This window comes from Notechis scutatus, chromosome 2 (assembly GCF_049901735.1).
Source record: "Notechis scutatus isolate UNSWTSFEM ecotype Mainland chromosome 2, rNotScu1.2, whole genome shotgun sequence".
Taxonomy (NCBI): Eukaryota; Metazoa; Chordata; class Lepidosauria; order Squamata; family Elapidae; genus Notechis; species Notechis scutatus.
The window spans coordinates 110809605-110828439 of record NC_142010.1 but is presented as its reverse complement, the minus strand read 5'-3'; the positions used below and the strand labels follow the sequence as shown (position 1 = coordinate 110828439).

Sequence of the window (18835 nt, the reverse complement as noted above, 5' to 3'; positions counted from 1 at the left end):
CATTCTACCTGTCTCATTCAGGTCTGGACAGGTAAAACATTACCGGTAGTCCTCGACTTACCACAATTGAGCCCCAAAACTTTTGCTGCTAAGGAGGAAAGTTGTTAAGTGAGTTTTGTCCCGTTTTACCTTGTTTGCCCCAGCTAAACGAATCATTGCAATTGTTAAGGGAATCATGCAGTTGTTAAGCAAATCTGGCTTCCTCCATTGACTTTGTCAGAAGCTGGCTGGGAAGATTACATATGGTGATCACATGATCCCAGGACAGTGCAACTGTCATAAATACATACCAGTTGCCAAGTGTCTGAATTTTGATCAAGTGACCAGGATGCTGCAACGGTTGTAAGGATTGAAACAGGTCATAAATCATTGTTTTCAATATGTTGACCACTGAACCAAAGCAATGTGATGTCATGTATTTTATTTCACAACCTCAGCAAATCAAAAGATAACCTCGCATTCAAGAGAGCCATTTCACATCCATATTAACAAAATTTCTCCAAAATACATACTGATTTTTCATATAACAATTTTGTTACATCACTTTCATTTAAATAGCAAATCTAGGGGAAAATGCATGGCTTTTTTATTTTAGTATATTATAGGTCAGCTAGAAACCATTTGCAAAAACCATACAGTACTAAAGAAACCTAAAATACGTTGTAGTCAGTCTGAAAACCTAGTTATCAGTTAGATGGTGTTTCAGTTTCTAGAGGAAAAAGCGCTGCAAGACTTTTGCTGAAAAAGCATCTGCATTTTTATGCGGCAGTAATTCCAACCTCAACTGAGATGGCTGTCTCTCAATTCTACAGCAAAGTGTAGCTAAGTGTTCAGAATAATGCAAATGGGTCATAATTTTGCTTGTTCACAAATTTTAATAAAAGCAAAATATTTGTGCTAAGTCAGGGAAGCAAAAACTAAGCATTGCAGAAGCATGCAGAAAGACCAACCTATTCCGCCATATTTTTGCTACCAGATGTTGTGTTTTGCCCCAGGACAACCTGGAGCAAAAATCAGGAAGCAATTTATGTTTCCTGCTGAGTGGGAGAGTGCGGACATGCGCCCAAAGTTGTAAATAACCGATATTGCTTCAAGCACTACATAGAACTTGGACTGAAGCAACAGTTGAAAGAAGGCCCAAGTTTGTGGGGTGGGGTTTTTTTTATATTGGCAGTACTGGAAATAGCAATTTCAAGTATTTTTATTATCAGGAGCAGTAAGGATAGGTAGTTTTATAACAGTTTTATATCTATTTCATTTCAGCATTAAATCAGATTCAGTGTTAAAAGAATGAAGAGTAGATTTTCATTGTTTTAGACAGATGAGGGGATGCCAGCAAGTAGGATTTCAACTGTTCTGATAACTTTCCAAAATCTTTGGAAGCTACACATCTAAAGACCTACTGCCATAGAAAATTCCTAAAATTCTACCTCTTACCCTCCCTGAACATTTTGTTTCAAGAAAAGAATTTTGCCTTATTGTGATTTGAATATGGCATTTTACTCATAAGAATTGTACTCGAGGAAAGAGGAAATACACAAAACCCTACAAGCCTTTGACTTTTTTTTCTTTTTTATCAAGTTAAACCAAAGAATTGTTGAAAGGTAATCTGATGTTCACCACACACAGTGAGTGTGTTGGCTGAAAACCGTAAAATAAACCTGTTCCTTCAAGTTGCAATACACTCAAAATTAAAGGAATAAAATCTGTGCAATAATAAACTAAACACATAAATAAGCTTATTTATGACTATCTTCTTCCTTGGAAACCTACACTAGGACAATCAACCATTTGGTCAAATCAACTACCCTGTTAACTATGGAGGTAAAGATGCTTTTTCCTGGCTAAAACTACGCAGCCACCACTTTGTTCCCGTAAAACTGAAAGAGCCCAGGTATTAAAGAGAGTAGACAAGACTGTCCGTAGTGTGAAGCACTTGTGTTCTTACCACCATACATGCATCTTGTAGAAGAAATGGCAGAAAATTCCATTGTCCATGTAGAATCAAATGTCTAATACATGCTGTCAAATTTTTTCAGAAGAGCAGTGAACTTCCTTAATCACAGGATGGCAGGGTTCATGCAACGAAGAACCAATCAAAAAACTCACAGAGATAATTTTCTTCTGAAGCTTCACTGTGAATGAGCTGGACAGCACCTAAAATATCAATACCTACCAAATTCAATAGCTGTTGATAGGTTTCAGCTGAAGTAGTCTTTCTTCCAGAAAGAATGTTCTCTGGGACAATTAAAAGGTGGGATTGGGGAAAAGACTCCTTCATTATATCATACAGAGGAGAACAATATATTAAGTGTCTGTACATTCCCCAATCCTGGAAAATGTTAGAAGCACTTTCCTATTGGCACATATATCTGTCATTTCTGTCCATGAGAGATACATGTACCAGGGGAGACAAGGTGGCTCTTATCACTGTCATATCCCTAATCATTATTTAGCCATATGGCAATAAAGGATGCAACATGTGATGATGGTTCTCTACTGGGTTTTCTTGTCCTCTGGAGGAAAGTAAGGAGGTGGAGGAGGCTGGTCCTAAAATGTGTGAGAGAAAAATAACAACTTCAGTTTATTATTACACATATTTCAACCACAGAGCATTTCTTATGCTTTATATATATAAAACAAGATATAAATTAGACTTATGCTGCATGAATCATGTTCTTGAATTGACAGGAAGTGTTTCTGTTGTACTATAATGTAATTTTAAAAAGCTTGGGTTTTATTTGTCATGAGATCTATTTTAGGCACCTTTTATGTCTTGTCATCTACTCTTGCCTTACTGGTATTGGGCACTGGTATGGTATTGTTAAATAAATGAATAAGGCTCCCTAATAATTAGGTTCATGTGCTAACAGTGTTCTTGTAATATATAGCAATAGATTGATGTACAAAGCTACCGTGTTTCCCCAAAAATAAGACCCTGTCTTATATTTTTTGCCACCAAAAAAGGCACCAGGTTTTATTTTCAGGGGATGTCGTCCATTGATTCACCTCACTTTCGCGCGTTGCTCCCAGCCTCCTTTTCACTGCCAGAGGCCTTCATTAACTTCATTTTCTGTGGCCAGCAAGACTTTCCCGAAGGCCTCTGCAGCCAGTAACAGAGCTCCGGATCAATCAGGCATGATATTCCCCTCTGAAAAAAAAATTGGGGCCGGCCAAAGAGACCCCCCACCAGCGCGCCAAGAAATCGCCCGCCCGCCGCTCGCCCGCCGCCGCGTGCCCGCCCGCCCCTCGCACCGCCTGCCGCTCGCACCGACCGACTGACCGCCGCTCACACGAACACCGCGCGCCCGCCCACCCTCGCACCGCCCGCCGCGTGCCCGCCACTGCACCCGACCGCGCCGCGCTCCCGCGCGCTCACACCGACCGCCCGCCCGCCCGCTCGGCGGGCTCCGCTCACCGCCAGGGCGATTCGAAAAAATCAGAATTCCGATTTTAATCGGAAAAATATCATGCCTGATCAATCTGGAGCTTATCGGCTATAGATGCCTTCAGGAAAGCCTTGCTGGCCTTGCCAACTGCAGAAGAAATGGGCCGGCTAGGCAGGTGTCAGGGTGTGCAAGGCCTGGCTGCAACTGTCCAAATGTAAGTAGTAAGGCAGCTCCACCCACCATCCCCACTCTAGCTTAATTTTTACTCGTGCACCCTGGAGTGGTGATTAGGGGTTATGGGGGGGGGCTTGGGCTTATATTGGGCACATGTGTAAAAATCAAGCTAGGACTTACTTTTGGGATAGGTCGTATTTTCAGGAAAACACGGTATTACAAGTTGGAAGATTATTTAAGACAATAGGGACATATATGGTAAAGGGCCCTTGGATATGATCTTAAGGCATACACTGCAGCTAACTTGTTGAACTAAGAATCTTAGATCAAGTTAGTGCCTGGATAGAAGAGATATTGGGAATCCTTTCAAAGTTGCTGTGAGTTCCATGATGAAACAAAAGATGATACCCACAAACACTGTCAATCAAGGATGCATTAAGGGCTGTTCATGTCCATGAGAGGCACAGCAAAGGCAAAAGCATTGTGACACTGGATTTTTTTCAAAAGCAAATCAAATTCCCCTGATATAGCCTCTTCAATATAATCTTATTAAAAATAACCATATAAATGTGGAAATTGTAGAAATAATTTCTATAAAATATCCTCAGATAGTGCAACCCACATGTAAAACTATATACACCTAACCACCATCTGTATCTCCCTCATTTTCAGCCCTTTCTTTAAATATCTGCCCATAAATATATATTTATGTCCACCACAACAAATATAGATAGTAGATTGGACAGATATGAGGAAAGTCAATGAAGTTGCAGTTGAGAAATCAGAAAGAAGGAAGTGGACAAAGTTGGAACACAGAAAGAAGAAGTGAAGAATACATAGGCAAATTTTTAGAAAAATTCACGGGAAGAGGAAGATATCATTGGGATGGTGAAATGCAAAAAGACCCTAAAACAAGAACCCACCAAAGGTTAAAGGTAGAAGGAAAAAACAAAACAAAAAAGAGAAAGCAGTGTGTTAAGTGTTTTCAAATAAAGGACAGATGGAAATTTTCAGCTACAATCAAGAGACACACTTTTTTCTGCTTGCTCTAAATATATTTCTGAAAGTTACCATGGGCATGTAGACATTATGAGGGTTGCCTGGGTTGTAATATGCACTTGCAGCAGCTTCTGCAGCCTTAGCTTCAGCTGCAAAAAAAAACCAACAACACATATTAATGATTATTGTTTAACCAATCAATTTATATAGCTGCCTATCTCACACACATGACTCTAGGTGACTTACAATAAAAATAGATTAAAAACAGATACAGTATAACAAATAAAGACACACAGCACCTGAGCACTTAGGGTTTAGACATAAGAGCTGGGTGTGCGTATTGTACTCGGCTGCTGAATAAAATGATTTGTTTTCTTTTGGCTTAACATGGTGCGTGAATTTATATATCATGGCTTGTAAACTTTGGTTTATGCTTAGCATGTGTAGGAATCTAGGCAGTTGTGGCTAATTCAAGAAAATATATAATATATAAGTCTTATTCATAACTATTAATCTGGAAATTAGTGTTGAACCTGCATGTTCAAATCACTGTCATATTCAAACAGGTCACACTGTTATTTAATACAATGTATAATCCCCGTTGTAATTCTCTTGCCATTTTTGCCCAAAGCTGCTGTATGTTTTTTTCCTAGAGGAACACAATCAGCTACTCAAAAATTCTGTGAAGTTCTTTAAAGTTATTCAAAGGACAAGGTGAAAACAAGGCAGCAGTTCGTCTTATCCAATTCTTGCTTCAGAGATGGAATACTGCTTTAGTAACCGATCATCTCTTGTATTATACAGAATTGAATTCGCTTCTCATATTTCCCTAAATGCTGTATAAGATAAGCACAGAAACTCTACTGTCCTTTAATCATATAATAATAGGATTATTCTGCTTGGCTAAAAAGGGCTTGTTCCCACCTACGTCCAATAGCAAACATAGCACCATTCTATATTTTGTTATATAGTCCTGCTTAGTATTCAGACCTACTGCAGGAATATGTTTCAAGAACTGTGGCCCTTATTATTCTAAAAATCAAACTAGAAATTTCTAAAAGCCACAGTCAGGGTAAAAAGCTGAAGTATTTCTTGGTTCCTTTCTTCTCCAAGCAGATGTCTACCTTTTGTGCACAAGAGGAAGATTACACCCTCTGACGTCCTGCCACTCTTCAACAGACTCCAGCGCCAAACTTTTGCCTCTAAACTTTTATCTCTCCAGTTCTTTGCTAATAATACATATTATACAGTGAAAGTTTCCTCTTTGATTTGTAGTATCTGTTTAAAACTCCTAATGTCTGTGCTGTTGGATAAAATTATAACATGTTAAATGAATAAGGAACAGTTTAGGAGAAAATGGAACCAATTCAAGCCTGTAGTGTAATTTATATAATAAATTGTGAGGCCTGGCTTTTGGCACACTTTGTATCCATATACACATAGGAATATACGCCTTGCATGTTTGTCTTTTTCTTGTATATTTTTTCTTAATTCTTTCTTGATAACTATGTGGTTTATTGTTTTTATTTTGTATTCAATTAATTGAAAATATACTATATTTGAAAAGTCATGTAAATAAAACTTGTGCTGTTATTCTGTCTATGTAGGAATTAACCACCTGCCATCTTTACTGAAAACTCAGCCCTTCCTGGGTTTATACATGGTGAAAATTGCTGGAAGTTTTGCCTTTTGTTGGTGATACACAGAGTGAACAAAACCCCTCTTTCCTTTCTTTATGAACTGGATTTGCAAAGCTTGACAATAACAAAAGGTAATTCCTTCATAAATCGATTTAGTCTGAGGTCCTACAAAGGAGATTAATAGAGCTTCAACTGAACCTTTTTTTAGAAATTAGCCATCTGAGTTAAAATTACATCTCTACAAAATGGCTTTCCAAAATATGTCTTCTTTTAAATGGGCTTTATCAACAAAACAAATGCTAATTTGGTTTGCTAAGCCTTTAGAACAGCCTTTCCCAATCTGGTGTCTTCACAATGTATTGGATGGGAATAACGTCGTAGTGCTGGCAAGGCACAAGTTAGAAAGGCTACATACGTGACCCCTGATTCAAAGGCTTTATGCCAATCTATCGGTTGTCAGAAAACTTCCTATCTTGGCCTCTGTGCAAACATCTTACCTGCTGGAGTGGTGGGAAGATCTGGGCCAGTAGCAGGTGGTTCCATAGGCCCAGGATAGGGAGGAGGCGGAAGCTGCATGTATCCCATAGCACCATCCATTGGTGGACCAGGATACAATTCTAGGACAGTAGAAAAAGACAAGTGTAAAACACTGCAAAAACAATTAGCTGAGACAAACCACACTATCACTGAAATGCTTGCCCTCAAGTTGACCTTTTTAGGTACATTAAAGGGTCCGATTTATTTACAAAAGAACAAGAAGAAGAACTCAGAAACTGACCATATTATATCATTATATGGGTCATGCTGCAATCAGAGCTATTTCAGATATATTTCTGACCATGCCAACTGCTTCCAGCTTATCCAGATTGGCTCCCTTGTGATTACACGGTATCTGAACACTTTCATCAACCTATGGAAAGGTATGGAGAAGTACTGGGACAAGGATGAACCATATTATTAGTAGAAACTTTGTAATAACTAAAAGCAAGTGCTTTTGCGCAAAACAAACCTTGCTTACGCTTAACAAGGGAGTTGGCAGTTTGGGTGACATTTGAAAATAGGTAAATATCAGAATGAAAAAGTGAGCCTTACTTGGTTTCCCTACCATATTTCTAAATGGAACATTAATTAAAAGCTGGCTTCTTTTACTCCCAAAACTCACCAGGTGGTGGTGGTGGATAAGGGTATCCTGAAGGAGGAGGAGGAGGATACATCCCGTTGGTAGCAAGTGGTGGGAAGGTATAACCCCCATTTGGCATGTAGGAGTAACCATAGGCTCCATTGGGAACTTCACCTCTTGAAGCTAGAAAACAAAGATGAATAAGTTAATTCAACCAAACCGACAGGAAGCGTTTCAGGAATACAACAGCCAGAATCCCGACAAGAACCCTACAAGACAATGGCACACATGAAGTTCACTGACATCACAACACAAATTAAAATCAACAACTAGCAATATCAGTAATTACAGCCAGTGAGTCTCCTACACAGATGGTCCTCAATTTACAACCACTCATTTAGAGACCATTTGAAGTTACAATGGCACTGACACAAGTGACTTACAACCAATCCTCACACTTATGACCATCAGAGCATTCTGTGGGTGCTTGGCAACTGGGGCATGTATTTATGACAGTTGCAGCATCCTGAACAGAAGTGGAATTCAGCAGGTTCTGACCAGCTGTGGAGAACCGGTAGCGGAAATTTTCAGTAGTTCGGAGAACCAGCAAAGACCACCTCTGACTGGAGATTTTACAGTATCCTTCCCCTGCCACGCCCACAGAACCAATAGTAAAAAATATTTGAATCCCACTTGAGATGATCTGATCACCATTTGCAACCTTCCCAGCTGGCTTCTGACAAGCGAAGTCAATGGGGACAACAGGATTCATTTAATGACACTTAACAATGACAGTGATTTGCATAACAATTGTAGCAAGAAAGGTCGTGCAACCGCCTTGTCTAGCAATCCAAATTTAGGGTTCCAATTGTAGTTGTAAGTCAAATACTACCCAAAATTATGCTATATTCTTTAGTTCTATCACTTTCTTTTCAGGGTAGGCAACAGAATTTGTGATGCCTGGTGCAGTAGCAAAAAAAAAAAAAAAATTGAAGTCAACAGCATCGCAACCCAGTTCTGGCCTTCTGTTTAAAGATTCGAATGCACGGGTGTCAAACTCTCCACATCACATTGCTGTCACGTGATATTTCGCAACGTTTTCCCCCTTCACAGAGCTGGGGTGGGCGTGTGATGCATCCGGCCTGTGGACCGACCATTTGACACCCTTGCTCTAATGTATCAGATAAAAACAGAGCAGAAATGCAGAAAACACAGAGCAAGCAGAACCGCCTCAGCCTAGCATTGAACTAGTTAGAAGAAAATAGGACACTGGAGGAATGAAACTTTTTTCTGTCTCATGAAAGTCAATTTGGTACTAGAAAAGAGTTCAGAGGCAGCAGGACGGCCAGAGAAAGGATGGGGGGTTGACTGGAAAGGTGAGAGGAAAGGCTGTAATTCTATCCTTAGCAGAAAGGAGATCTGAAAACAGAACTGCCAACTGATAATCCATTGTTCTGACCAAGGCTTCCAAGACCGCAATTAAGCACACGCTTAGTTAAAACAAGTCATTTTATTTCAACGCTGGGAATTATATTCATTCCCAGCTGTACTGAGTCCCAAGCTGTCCCTTGAGATAATCACCCACCTTTCTCTCCTTTGAATTGCTGCCAACGACAAAAGTGCTGAATGAACTATAAAAAAACCAAGCAAAGTACAAAGTCCACACAGAGCTTCAAGGATTAATCTGGACAGAACGAACAACTTTGCTTCCTACAAAGATTTCTTCACCTTTGCCTGTCCTTTATACCTTATGGGAGGGGCAATCAGCTCCCAGCCTTACTCCGAGTTGTCCCTTTTGTTTCAGCTGCTCTTGCCTTCTAGCAGCTCTGCGCACATGCACACTGGGAACAGGCTCCCCTGGTTCCTCTGCCTTGCTGCTGCCAGACTCCAGAGGCTCTGGAAGCAGCACCCCACTCCCAGATGGTCCTGGCCTCATCTCTGCATTGGACACAGGACCCTCGTCCAAGTCCTCTCCAGACTCCCGGACTGGTCTCCGTTCTTCCCCACTATCCTATTCCGTTGCCGTCTGCACAGGCTGCTGCCGAACCACAACAGGTTTATCGAATAACAGACACAGATGGACCTTGGCATACAACCATAATTGAGCCCAGGATTTTGACTATAAGTTGTTGTTAAGTGGGTCATCACATGACCTGACTTGATTTTACAAACGTTTTTATAATGGTCATTATAAAACCATTATATCATTACAGTTGTTAAACAAACTATGTGGTCACTAAATGAATCCAATGGCTGTTTTTTTTGCTTGAAAACATAAAAAAAAAACCACTGCATCTCACAGTCACATGGCTGCAGGATGCTGCAACCAATCATAAATGTGAGCCAGTTGCCAACCACACAAAATGCAATTACGTGATGGAAGAGGGGGAATACCACAGTCAAAACTTTGAGAATGGGTCATAAGTAGCTTTTTAAAAGTCCATCGTAACTTCAAATAGTCATTAAGTGAGGACCACCTGCATTGACAGCACTCATAAGCCTTCTGTTGTAAGTGCTAAGCCAAAAGTGAATGCATCTTCTGGGGCTCTCATGATAAAAAGAATAATCTTGAGATAGGAATACCAAAATAAGCACTTATTTTGTAATTAGCTTTATTTTAATCTTCCCTCAACTATTTTAAGTAATCCGGGTATGCATTCTAATCTGAAAGACATTTTCAACTCTTCATCATGGCACACCCAGATTTCTCTCCCATCAGCCTTTAGCAGATCTTCTTCTGTTATAAATACCTTGAGATGCTACTTGTAACATACGCTGTCCAAACTCAATGGCACCTCCAGCTGAGAATGTCATTTTGAACGTTGCAGATCCTTCCCAACCACCTAGTAAAATAAGACAAGATAGGTGGAAAAAGTAAAATGAGCTTGTCTACTACCAGGATATCTTATAAGGCTCCTGAGATCCTTATAAGGCTCTTCCTGTATCATCTTTCCATTCGGTTTCAGCCTCAGTCGTTTAGAGTCATGTATAAAAGCAACTTTAGTAAAAGGAAAGCCATGTTCTCTTTTTCTCCTTCTTATTTTCTCCTGCTTTTCTTTTATACAATATATAGCTCAAGGTGGTGAATCCACCAGTACCTAATATTCCTGTATTTTCTCCATAACAACAATCCAGTGAGGAGAATTGGGCTGAGAGAGTGTGACTAGCCCAAAATCACCCAGCTGGCTTTCATGCCTAAAGTGAGAATAGAATAGAGAATGCTTTCTAGGCCAGCATTTAACCACTGCACCAACATGCTCTCTACTTGTTGCTACTTTTAAGAGCAGACAAACACTTTCAAACTGTGGAACCAGAAATAATTATTTTTTAATTTAGATAATAAAATCTGAGAGCTACCGGTAGGTTATTCTGATCATTTGCAAATATAAATGTTTCTATCTCGACAAAACAAATATAAAAAACTGGTCACTATTTAATGGCAGGGAGAATTGGGTGAAATCTTTTTTTCCATAATAGCTGAGTGAAGTATGAAAGTCTAATTGAGTACTATATATACAATGTGGAATGACGATAATGTTGCAGGGAGATGGATTTTAAACAACAAAAAAGATCTGTGCTTTCAAGAGCCATCAAAAACTAGGAAACAAAAACAACAACAATTTGCAAAGAATAACATTACACAGATTAAATTTGTTCTGAGCGAGCCAGGGGCAAATTTGATTTGTTAAAACATCTTCGCAACTATTCTTCAGATAGCCAAAAATGGCAACCATATGAAGTGAAATTAAATAAGAACTAGGAGTTTATCTGGGCTAAAAATTATATGGATTATAGGAAAAATTTAGAGCTGCAGGACTGGAAACAGACCACTAAACATATTATCAACATGGCTGTAGTCCTTTAAATTTGGGAGCTTCCAGAAAAGTAAGAGGGCTGTGTGTTTAGCCCATGATACCTAGGCATCATCCATCACATAAGAGTCATGTAAATCAGTGATCCCCAACCTTTTTTATGCCGCGGCCCGGTACCGGCATCAGCTGGCGCCATGCCCGGCCCGGAATCAGCTGGGCGCCGCGCCCGGTGACCGGCATCAGCTGGGCGCCATCTTTTTTGATGAAAAAGTGCTTCCGGTGACCTCACCGGAAGCACTTTTCATCAAAAGATGGCGGCGCATGCGCTTCCGGTGAGCTTTTCCGGGTAGAAAGCTCACTCGAGCGCTAGCGCCGCTTATCTTTTTGATGAAAAGTGCTTCCGGTGAGCTTTCTACCCGAAAAGCTCACCGGAAGCACTTTTTCATCAAAAAAGGTGGCGACGCCCAGCAAACCAGCGGCCCAGTAGGACTTGTTCCACAGACCGGTACCGATCTGCGGACCAGTGGTTGGGGACCCCTGATGTAAATGCTTCTGAATTACTCAGCTGACTTCAACCCCTATGTATGGAAAGCAATGTGATGCCCATGGAGATCCTTGGCATCTGCTAGGCTTCCAATCATCTGATGTGCATTTCAGTTAAAAGAAACTAAATGGGAAGTGAACATACCGAAAAGCAAAACTTCAATCACTGCTGTTATCTTTATTTAACAACAAATATATTTGTATTCCATATATAAAGTGGTAGTAATTAAGGCCAAATGCTGGATTTGGAAGTCTGGCTATAAAAAAGTACAAATGTGTTGGGGTGACAAGAAATATCCTGAGGGGTCAAGATATTATGAATTATTTTACCTCCTGGTAAATAAATGTATATGAGTAGTCACAACCACAGACATTGGTTGTAGCCATTTTTTAATAGTATGCTTTCGAAACTCCAAATGTGCTCATCAGCCCAATCAAATCATTGCCCATATACCACCCTAAAAGTAAAACACTGAAAAGATATCAGTATGACCAGACATTTTAAAAGATCCCTTATCTCCCAGCTAGATTGGTAGATTGGATATTTGAAGCAGACTGACACTGAGCGTCACTCAGAAGTAAGGCTCTCGGCTCTTTTAATACAATATAAAATGGCATCAATGGACACTGTCATATTTCATTCTTCTGCTAAGACAAACTTCATGAGATACAGCAGGGGGAAAAACTGCTTAAAAGCTTTCACGTCAATTAGATATGAAACTTGAAATCAAATAGAACTGTAGATTAATGACCTCTGTGGGATCTCAGAATGCTGCTTGTCATAAGCCATTTAACCTAAGCAGATGAAGTACAGTCTGATTTAGCTTTACTATAAGAAATAAAAAAAGATGAGATCCATTTTTGTGACATCTTGCTTCAACATACTTAATGAAAGTAGGCAATGAGGGTGGTTAATGTTTTCATCAGTTTTGAAACTCTTTTAAAAGTTTCCATACTCGGTATAATGATTTGTTTCCCCTAATGCTTCTAGCTGAGCGCTATAGTTTGCAAAGAAGTGTATGTGTGCAGGTGGGGGGACGGGACTGGTCATGCAAGGGAAATCCAGTCTCGATTTAAGATAAAAATGTTCAAAAATTCAAAATTCAAATAAAATTTGAAATATAAAACAAGAATGCATATTTTGTACGCATTGGAGTTTCCCCAAAAGTATTATTATTGTCTGCAAGAGGAGAGCAGAGTCAGAGAATCGAATGGGAACAATACTGATCTTGGAGGTATCCCTCCCATCAGTTCATCAGAATGGAAGACCATTCTCTTCTTTAGCATAGACCATTTGGTTTAATCATGACTGAGACAAACATGCTTATTTGGTCTTTTGTTATAAGTAAAGTAGCAAGAAAAATATTCAGAGTAACAAAGTTGAAAGGGAAATTGGAGGTCTTCTAGTCCAACCCTTTGCCCAAACAGGAGATCCTATACCAGGGGTGTCCAACCTTGGCAACTTTAAGACTTGTGGACTTCAACTCCCAGAATTCCTCAGCCAGCTTTGCTGGCTGAGGAATTCTGGGAGTTGAAGTCCACAAGTCTTAAAGTTGCCAAGGTTGGACACCCCTGTCCTATACCATTCCAGACAAATGGCTGTCCAACCTCTTCTTAAAATCCTCTAATGATGGAACACCCACAACTTCTGAAGGCAAGCCATTTCATTGATTAATTGCTCTCACTGGCAGGAAAGCACTGGATGCATTATTCCAAATGTGATCTTACCAAGGCAATGTATAGCGATACTAATATTTCAAATGACCTTGATACTATCCCTCTGTCGATGTAACCTAGGACTGCATTGGCGCTTTTGTCCAATAGGGCTTCTAGATCTGACTCACAATTACCACTGTTGAGCAAGGTACCACCTATTCTATACCTGTGCATTTGGTTTTTGTTGCCAAAGTATAAAACGTTAATTTTCTCACTAGTGAACTGCATTTTTTTAATAGGGCCCAATATTCAAATCTGTCAGGTTCTTTCTAGATCTTGAGCCTATCTTCTAAAGCAAGGTTCTTCAAACTTGGCAAGTTTAAGACTTGTGGACTTCAACTCCCACAATTCCTGAGCTAACATGACTGGAGGAGGAATTCTAGGAGTTGAAGTCCACAAGTCTTAAAGCTGTCAAGTTTGAAGACCCCTGTTCTAAAGTATTGGCCATTCTTCCTAGCTTGATGCTGCCTGCAAATCTGATGAGTTCCCCTTTTAACCCCTCATCTAAATAGTTTATGAAGATGTTAAAGAATACTGGATATAAGACAGAAACTTGAAGTTCCCCAATGCACACTTCGATGTAGATTTAGTTCCATTCAGGACTGAATGTGGTTGGTCAGCCAGATACGAATCACCTATCTATCCCACATTTTTGTATCTTACCAAGAAATAGGTTATGGTCTACTTTGTCAAATGCCTTACTGAAGTCCAAATATATTTTGTCCAAAGCATGTTCACCCTCTATGTTCTATGTTCTCTATGTTCACCCCCCGAATATGTTACCAACATCTGTTACTACAATGTATAATTAATTATTCTAAACATTTCACTAGCACAAAGTAATTACAGTACTCACAACTCATTTGTTAATTTTTTTGCAAGTAAATTTAGATGAATTCACAGTTCATTGCAAAGATGATGGAGGAGAATAATTCTAATAATTTGTGAATTGATTTTTGTAAGAACAAATGCCAAAAACACAGGGATACTTACCTCCTGCCTCTGCTTTTACTACGCCCTTGATATAATTTGCTCCAAACACAGGTTGCTTAATTTCACATTCTTTCATTAAATAAAAGGGCATCATGAAAGACTGCATTGCATCTTTTCCCTTAGATACAAAAATAACCTGCAAGCAAAATGAATACAGATTTTTAATGTTTAGAATCAGAACCCCCCCCCCCACACTAGATTTCATTGCTACACACTAATAAAATCTCAAATGATATTTTATAACTACCTAATATTTCAACTAATGCTTCCAAATTCTTCGGAAAATAGAAACCAACAATTTATTTGATTGATACTATGAAACAGCAATATTAATCTATTTCTAGATAGCTTTTAAATTCTCAAGTAGCTCAGCTGATATACAGTATTAATCTAATAGCAATAGCATTGAGGCTTATATGCTGCTCCACAGTGCTTTATAGCACTCTCTGAGCAGTTTACAATATCAAAGCATTATTTGCATATTGGCCACTACAATCTGGGTCCTTATTTTACTGACCTTGGAAGGATGGAAGGCTGATTCAACCTTAAGCCCCATCAGGATGAACTCTTGTTATGAGCAGAGTTTGTCTGCAATACTGTATTCAACCAAAACACCACCCAGGCTCTTATCCAGAGTGCTCGAAATACCCATCTGCCCATGTACTTTCAAGTTACTGAAGCAATTCAGCCATTCTAGCACCTCTTTTTACTAGCTCCAGCTTGCTCTCCCTATATAATTCTAGTACTGCTTCATATGGCAACTGAGAATACTCAAACTAGCCACTGGAAATGAAAACTCATCATAAAATCATGCTATCCATTACAAGGCCAAATCTTTTTTGTAAGGCCTCAGCCACTGCTTCATGTTGCCTAGAAGATGTGAACTTCAGATTATGGGGCAGAAAAGGAAAAGAAGGGACAAGGCCAGCCTTACAACTACCACCTTTGCTGCTTCCATTTTACAGTTCAATTCATTTTATGTTCCTTTTCATTTGGTTTTTGGATTTACCAAGCATAAAAATGCTAATTCCAAAAGTCAGCCACCTTAATACAAAGATTAAATGCAATTGCCCAGTTTTTAACAAAAGGGGCTACATTTATATTGGTTCTCCCATATCAATATAGTTAAACCAGAATACAGAAGGTATTGATAGTAAGAGAAACCTATCAGGAGTTTTAGGATGTTTTTCTCTTTCCAAGTGTGCATGTTAAAAATACACATTGCTGACTTACTCGATACGGAGTCATGAAGACACTGCCCTTCTTGGTCCCTTTAAATGCCTCCGGCATATGTTCCATGTCATGGAATGTCATTTCAATGTGCTCGTAATTCATCAAGATGCTATACTCCAACAAAACAGACAACAGATACTTACTGTCTAGTCATTCTTTTACATCTAAGACATATATGCTTTAACATCATTGGCACAAGAGTTAAACAAATGCAACCTGTAGATCACTAAATACAAACAGGCACACAATGATTATCAGTGAGGTTGTCAGCAACCCTTTTTGTTGAAAATCATCCCCCCAAAATGAGCCAACATTACTCAGCATGACTAATGCCAAAGGCAGTATTCTTAACATAGCCAAAGCTACTACATATGAAATGGCATAATTCAGTAAAAAATTACTTCATTTATTCCACCCAGTTTTAATACTGTAGCAGCAATATCAATGATTCCATCTGTCACTTGGATAGGATTGTTATTTCAATTCATGTATTTTGTGTAGCCTGAATGGAGACAAATTTGCAGCTCTCCTAGTCTTCTACTCTTCCACAGGATTGACTGAAAAAGTTCGTATCAGCCTTTTTCAGTAAATGTTCCTACGCTCTGCAGAAATAAAACTGGAACTCTCTTCGTGTACCATTAATCTATAATCTTTGTTTTTAATGGTGTTAAAATCAGACCTCAGCCTGATGATTTATTATCTTTTAATACTGAAGTCATATTTTCATTTTTATATGCTCTCTTTCATTGCTTCCAGTGAAGAAATATACATAGAAAACTTCGTAATGCGCGAGTATTCAATGTACCCTTCCAAAATGGAACTACTTTTTTGACAAAGGAAGAACAAGGAATGGCAAAAGCATGTTCAGATGAGAAGAACAGGCATGGTGGTAGATTATACTATTTCACCATACTAACATGACCTCGAGAAGCCTTCTAATAGTTTAACTTTGCATTGTAAAAAATTATTATAAGACACTTACGGCATAAGTTCTTTCCTATTGTGGGAATATATATGTTGCTCTTTCTGAGGATATTCTTGGAACTTTGTCAAAGTTTATTTACATCTTTCGTTATATTATTTTGAGTTATTAATTGTTGCTATTAATTCATTTGATTTTGTTTGGATTTGTTGTATTTATTTTTCATGACAATTATAATTCATCTTTTTGTTTGTATATTGGTTGTTTCAATTTACTTGCATAAATATGGAACACCTTTTCTGTTATGGGTGTATTTGTTGTTTTATAAAATTCCACAAGTCTGTACTGATTCAGCAATATATGAATAAAGTTATAAATATATGAGAAATAGCCAAGACAAGTTGGAATAAAAGAGAAATCACAATGTAATTTGGAATATTTATCCTTGTCAGCTTTCCAAAGCTGAAGTATATTGTTATACATTCTGAAATTCATGTTCCCCTTAATGTTACATTTACAAATCAAATTTGCCACCTACATCCATTGCCAATGTTCCAACTTTTATTTTTATTTATTTTCTTCATTTTGCTATTTATTCTCCCAGTTCTTTGTGGTATTCCTTTAATTTCTTTCTCTAAAAAAAACAGCGTGTAGAAACTCTGGTTTTAAGCTGATTCCTGAGCTGGCTTGCATCTATTGACTTGTCAACTGCTCAGACTGGTGCATATTGCCAACAATGGAAAAAGGTATCTTATATTATTGGTATTTACTACTAGCAATATGATCCTGCCCTAGGTGAAAAGGAATCAGAAAGAAATCTTATTTGTTTTAAAGTATCTTCATCGGAAATGAGGGAATTTATTTATTTATTATTTATTTGGTTTGTCAATTGCTTCCAAGATAATAGGTATAAGTAAAAACATAGTTATGAATACATGGGTACATATAAGAAAAATAAAATAAATAAATAAAATAGAATAAGTGAAAGTCTTTGGAAACAAAAAACAAAGACACTTTACAAAATTACACGAGCTGAGGATATTTAGAAAAACATGTTACGGCTCAGGACGAAGTTCTATTACACACAATTCTTCAGTTGTTTTTCCATTGTTAGCTAATTTTGTTTTAGTCTTACTATGCCTTCAATCGCACAAAAGCCAAGACATTTCCAGAAAAATGATCATACTGCAGCATAACAAAAGAGGTCATGAGACTCTAAAGACAAGCCTATTTATGATCGAAAGGATCGGGGTAGGGGGGAGGCTCCCAACACTAGAAAGAGCAAGAAAAGGCGAGATCGGGGCGGACAGATGGCGAACTTTCTCTCCCCGCCCCCGGAGGCGGGGCAGCTGCGACGGGAATCGGGAGCCGGGGAGTAAAGGGGGAAGAGCCACTGACGCAGTATACTTAGACCGGACCCCTATGCCGCCCCCAGTACCTTTCGCTGTTATTGACAATGACGCCGCCTCCCTCCGAATGGTTCCTGTTCAGCGCCATGGCCGCTAAGCAACTGATGACTCCTTTCCCCAACACCCGCTGGACTGAGAGGCTCTAGCCGTTAATAAAGCGGCTCTACGCAAGTTCTGCGAGCCACTTCCGGCTTAGAGGAGCTCTAGGCAACGAACAGAACCGGAAGAGGAATAAAGCGATGGGGGGCGATGCCAAGGCTTGATGGGAAATGTAGTTCGTTGGTTTAAAAGGTGGCTTTTGACCACGGGAAAATTTGCAGAAAAGTGGAAGGGGTGAAGTTTCTAATCACGAGCTTCTGGCTAAATGCACTAGATCAGGGGTCTTCAAACTGGACAACTTTAAGACTTGTGGACTTCAAACTCCCACAATTCTTCCTCCAGTCATGTTAGCTCAGGAATTTTGGGAGTTGAAGTCCACAAGTCTTAAACTTGCCAAGTTTGAAGACCCTTGCACAAGATTCCATTCACAATAATTGGTGCTTTAGTACAGGGGTCTCCAACCTTGGCCACTTTAAGACTTGTGGACTTTGACTCCCAGAATTCCTCAGCCAGCTTTTTTGGAGCTTTGCTGGCTGAGGAATTCTGGGAGTTGAAGTCCACAAGTCTTAAAGTGGCCAAGGTTGGAGACCCCTGCTTTAGTAAACACAACTGTGTAATGTCAGAATAAAGTTTAAAGTTACATAATGCTAATGCTAGTCTCTTAAAGTTTTGCTAGTTAGATAAAACACTTTCAGATTCTGATACTGCTTATTTCACTTCCTTAAAACTATCCCTGGTGCATTTTGGGTTACTCCTGCATATTTTGGTGAGTGTGTCCTTCTTGGA

At 39.1% G+C, this 18835-nt stretch overlaps 1 protein-coding gene across 1 annotated transcript; it reads right to left on the bottom strand.

Moving 5' to 3' along the window:
- Positions 1 to 406: 406 nt before the first annotated feature.
- Positions 407 to 18128, bottom strand: WBP2 (WW domain binding protein 2). The gene is made up of 8 exons (XM_026667486.2): positions 17980 to 18128; positions 15620 to 15728; positions 14387 to 14522; positions 10073 to 10165; positions 7365 to 7505; positions 6700 to 6819; positions 4635 to 4711; positions 407 to 2550 (listed from the first exon to the last, which is right to left on the bottom strand). Exons 1-8 carry the CDS (start codon positions 18036 to 18038, stop codon positions 2497 to 2499), a joined length of 789 nt encoding a protein of 262 aa, XP_026523271.1. The 5' UTR covers positions 18039 to 18128; the 3' UTR covers positions 407 to 2496.
- Positions 18129 to 18835: the final 707 nt, after the last annotated feature.

What these genes read in the sequence shown, in the direction of transcription:
- WBP2 (XM_026667486.2), bottom strand. Translation starts at nt 18,038, where the DNA reads ATGGCGCTGAACAGGAACCATTCGGAGGGAGGCGGCGTCATTGTCAAT. An exon ending in ATTGTCAATAACAGCGAAAG is followed by an intron (nt 15,729 to 17,979) that starts GTACTGGGGGCG and finishes GTTGGAGTATAG; the next exon opens with CATCTTGATGAATTACGAGC. An exon ending in AGTAAAAGCAGAGGCAGGAG is followed by an intron (nt 10,166 to 14,386) that starts GTAAGTATCCCT and finishes TTATTTTACTAG; the next exon opens with GTGGTTGGGAAGGATCTGCA.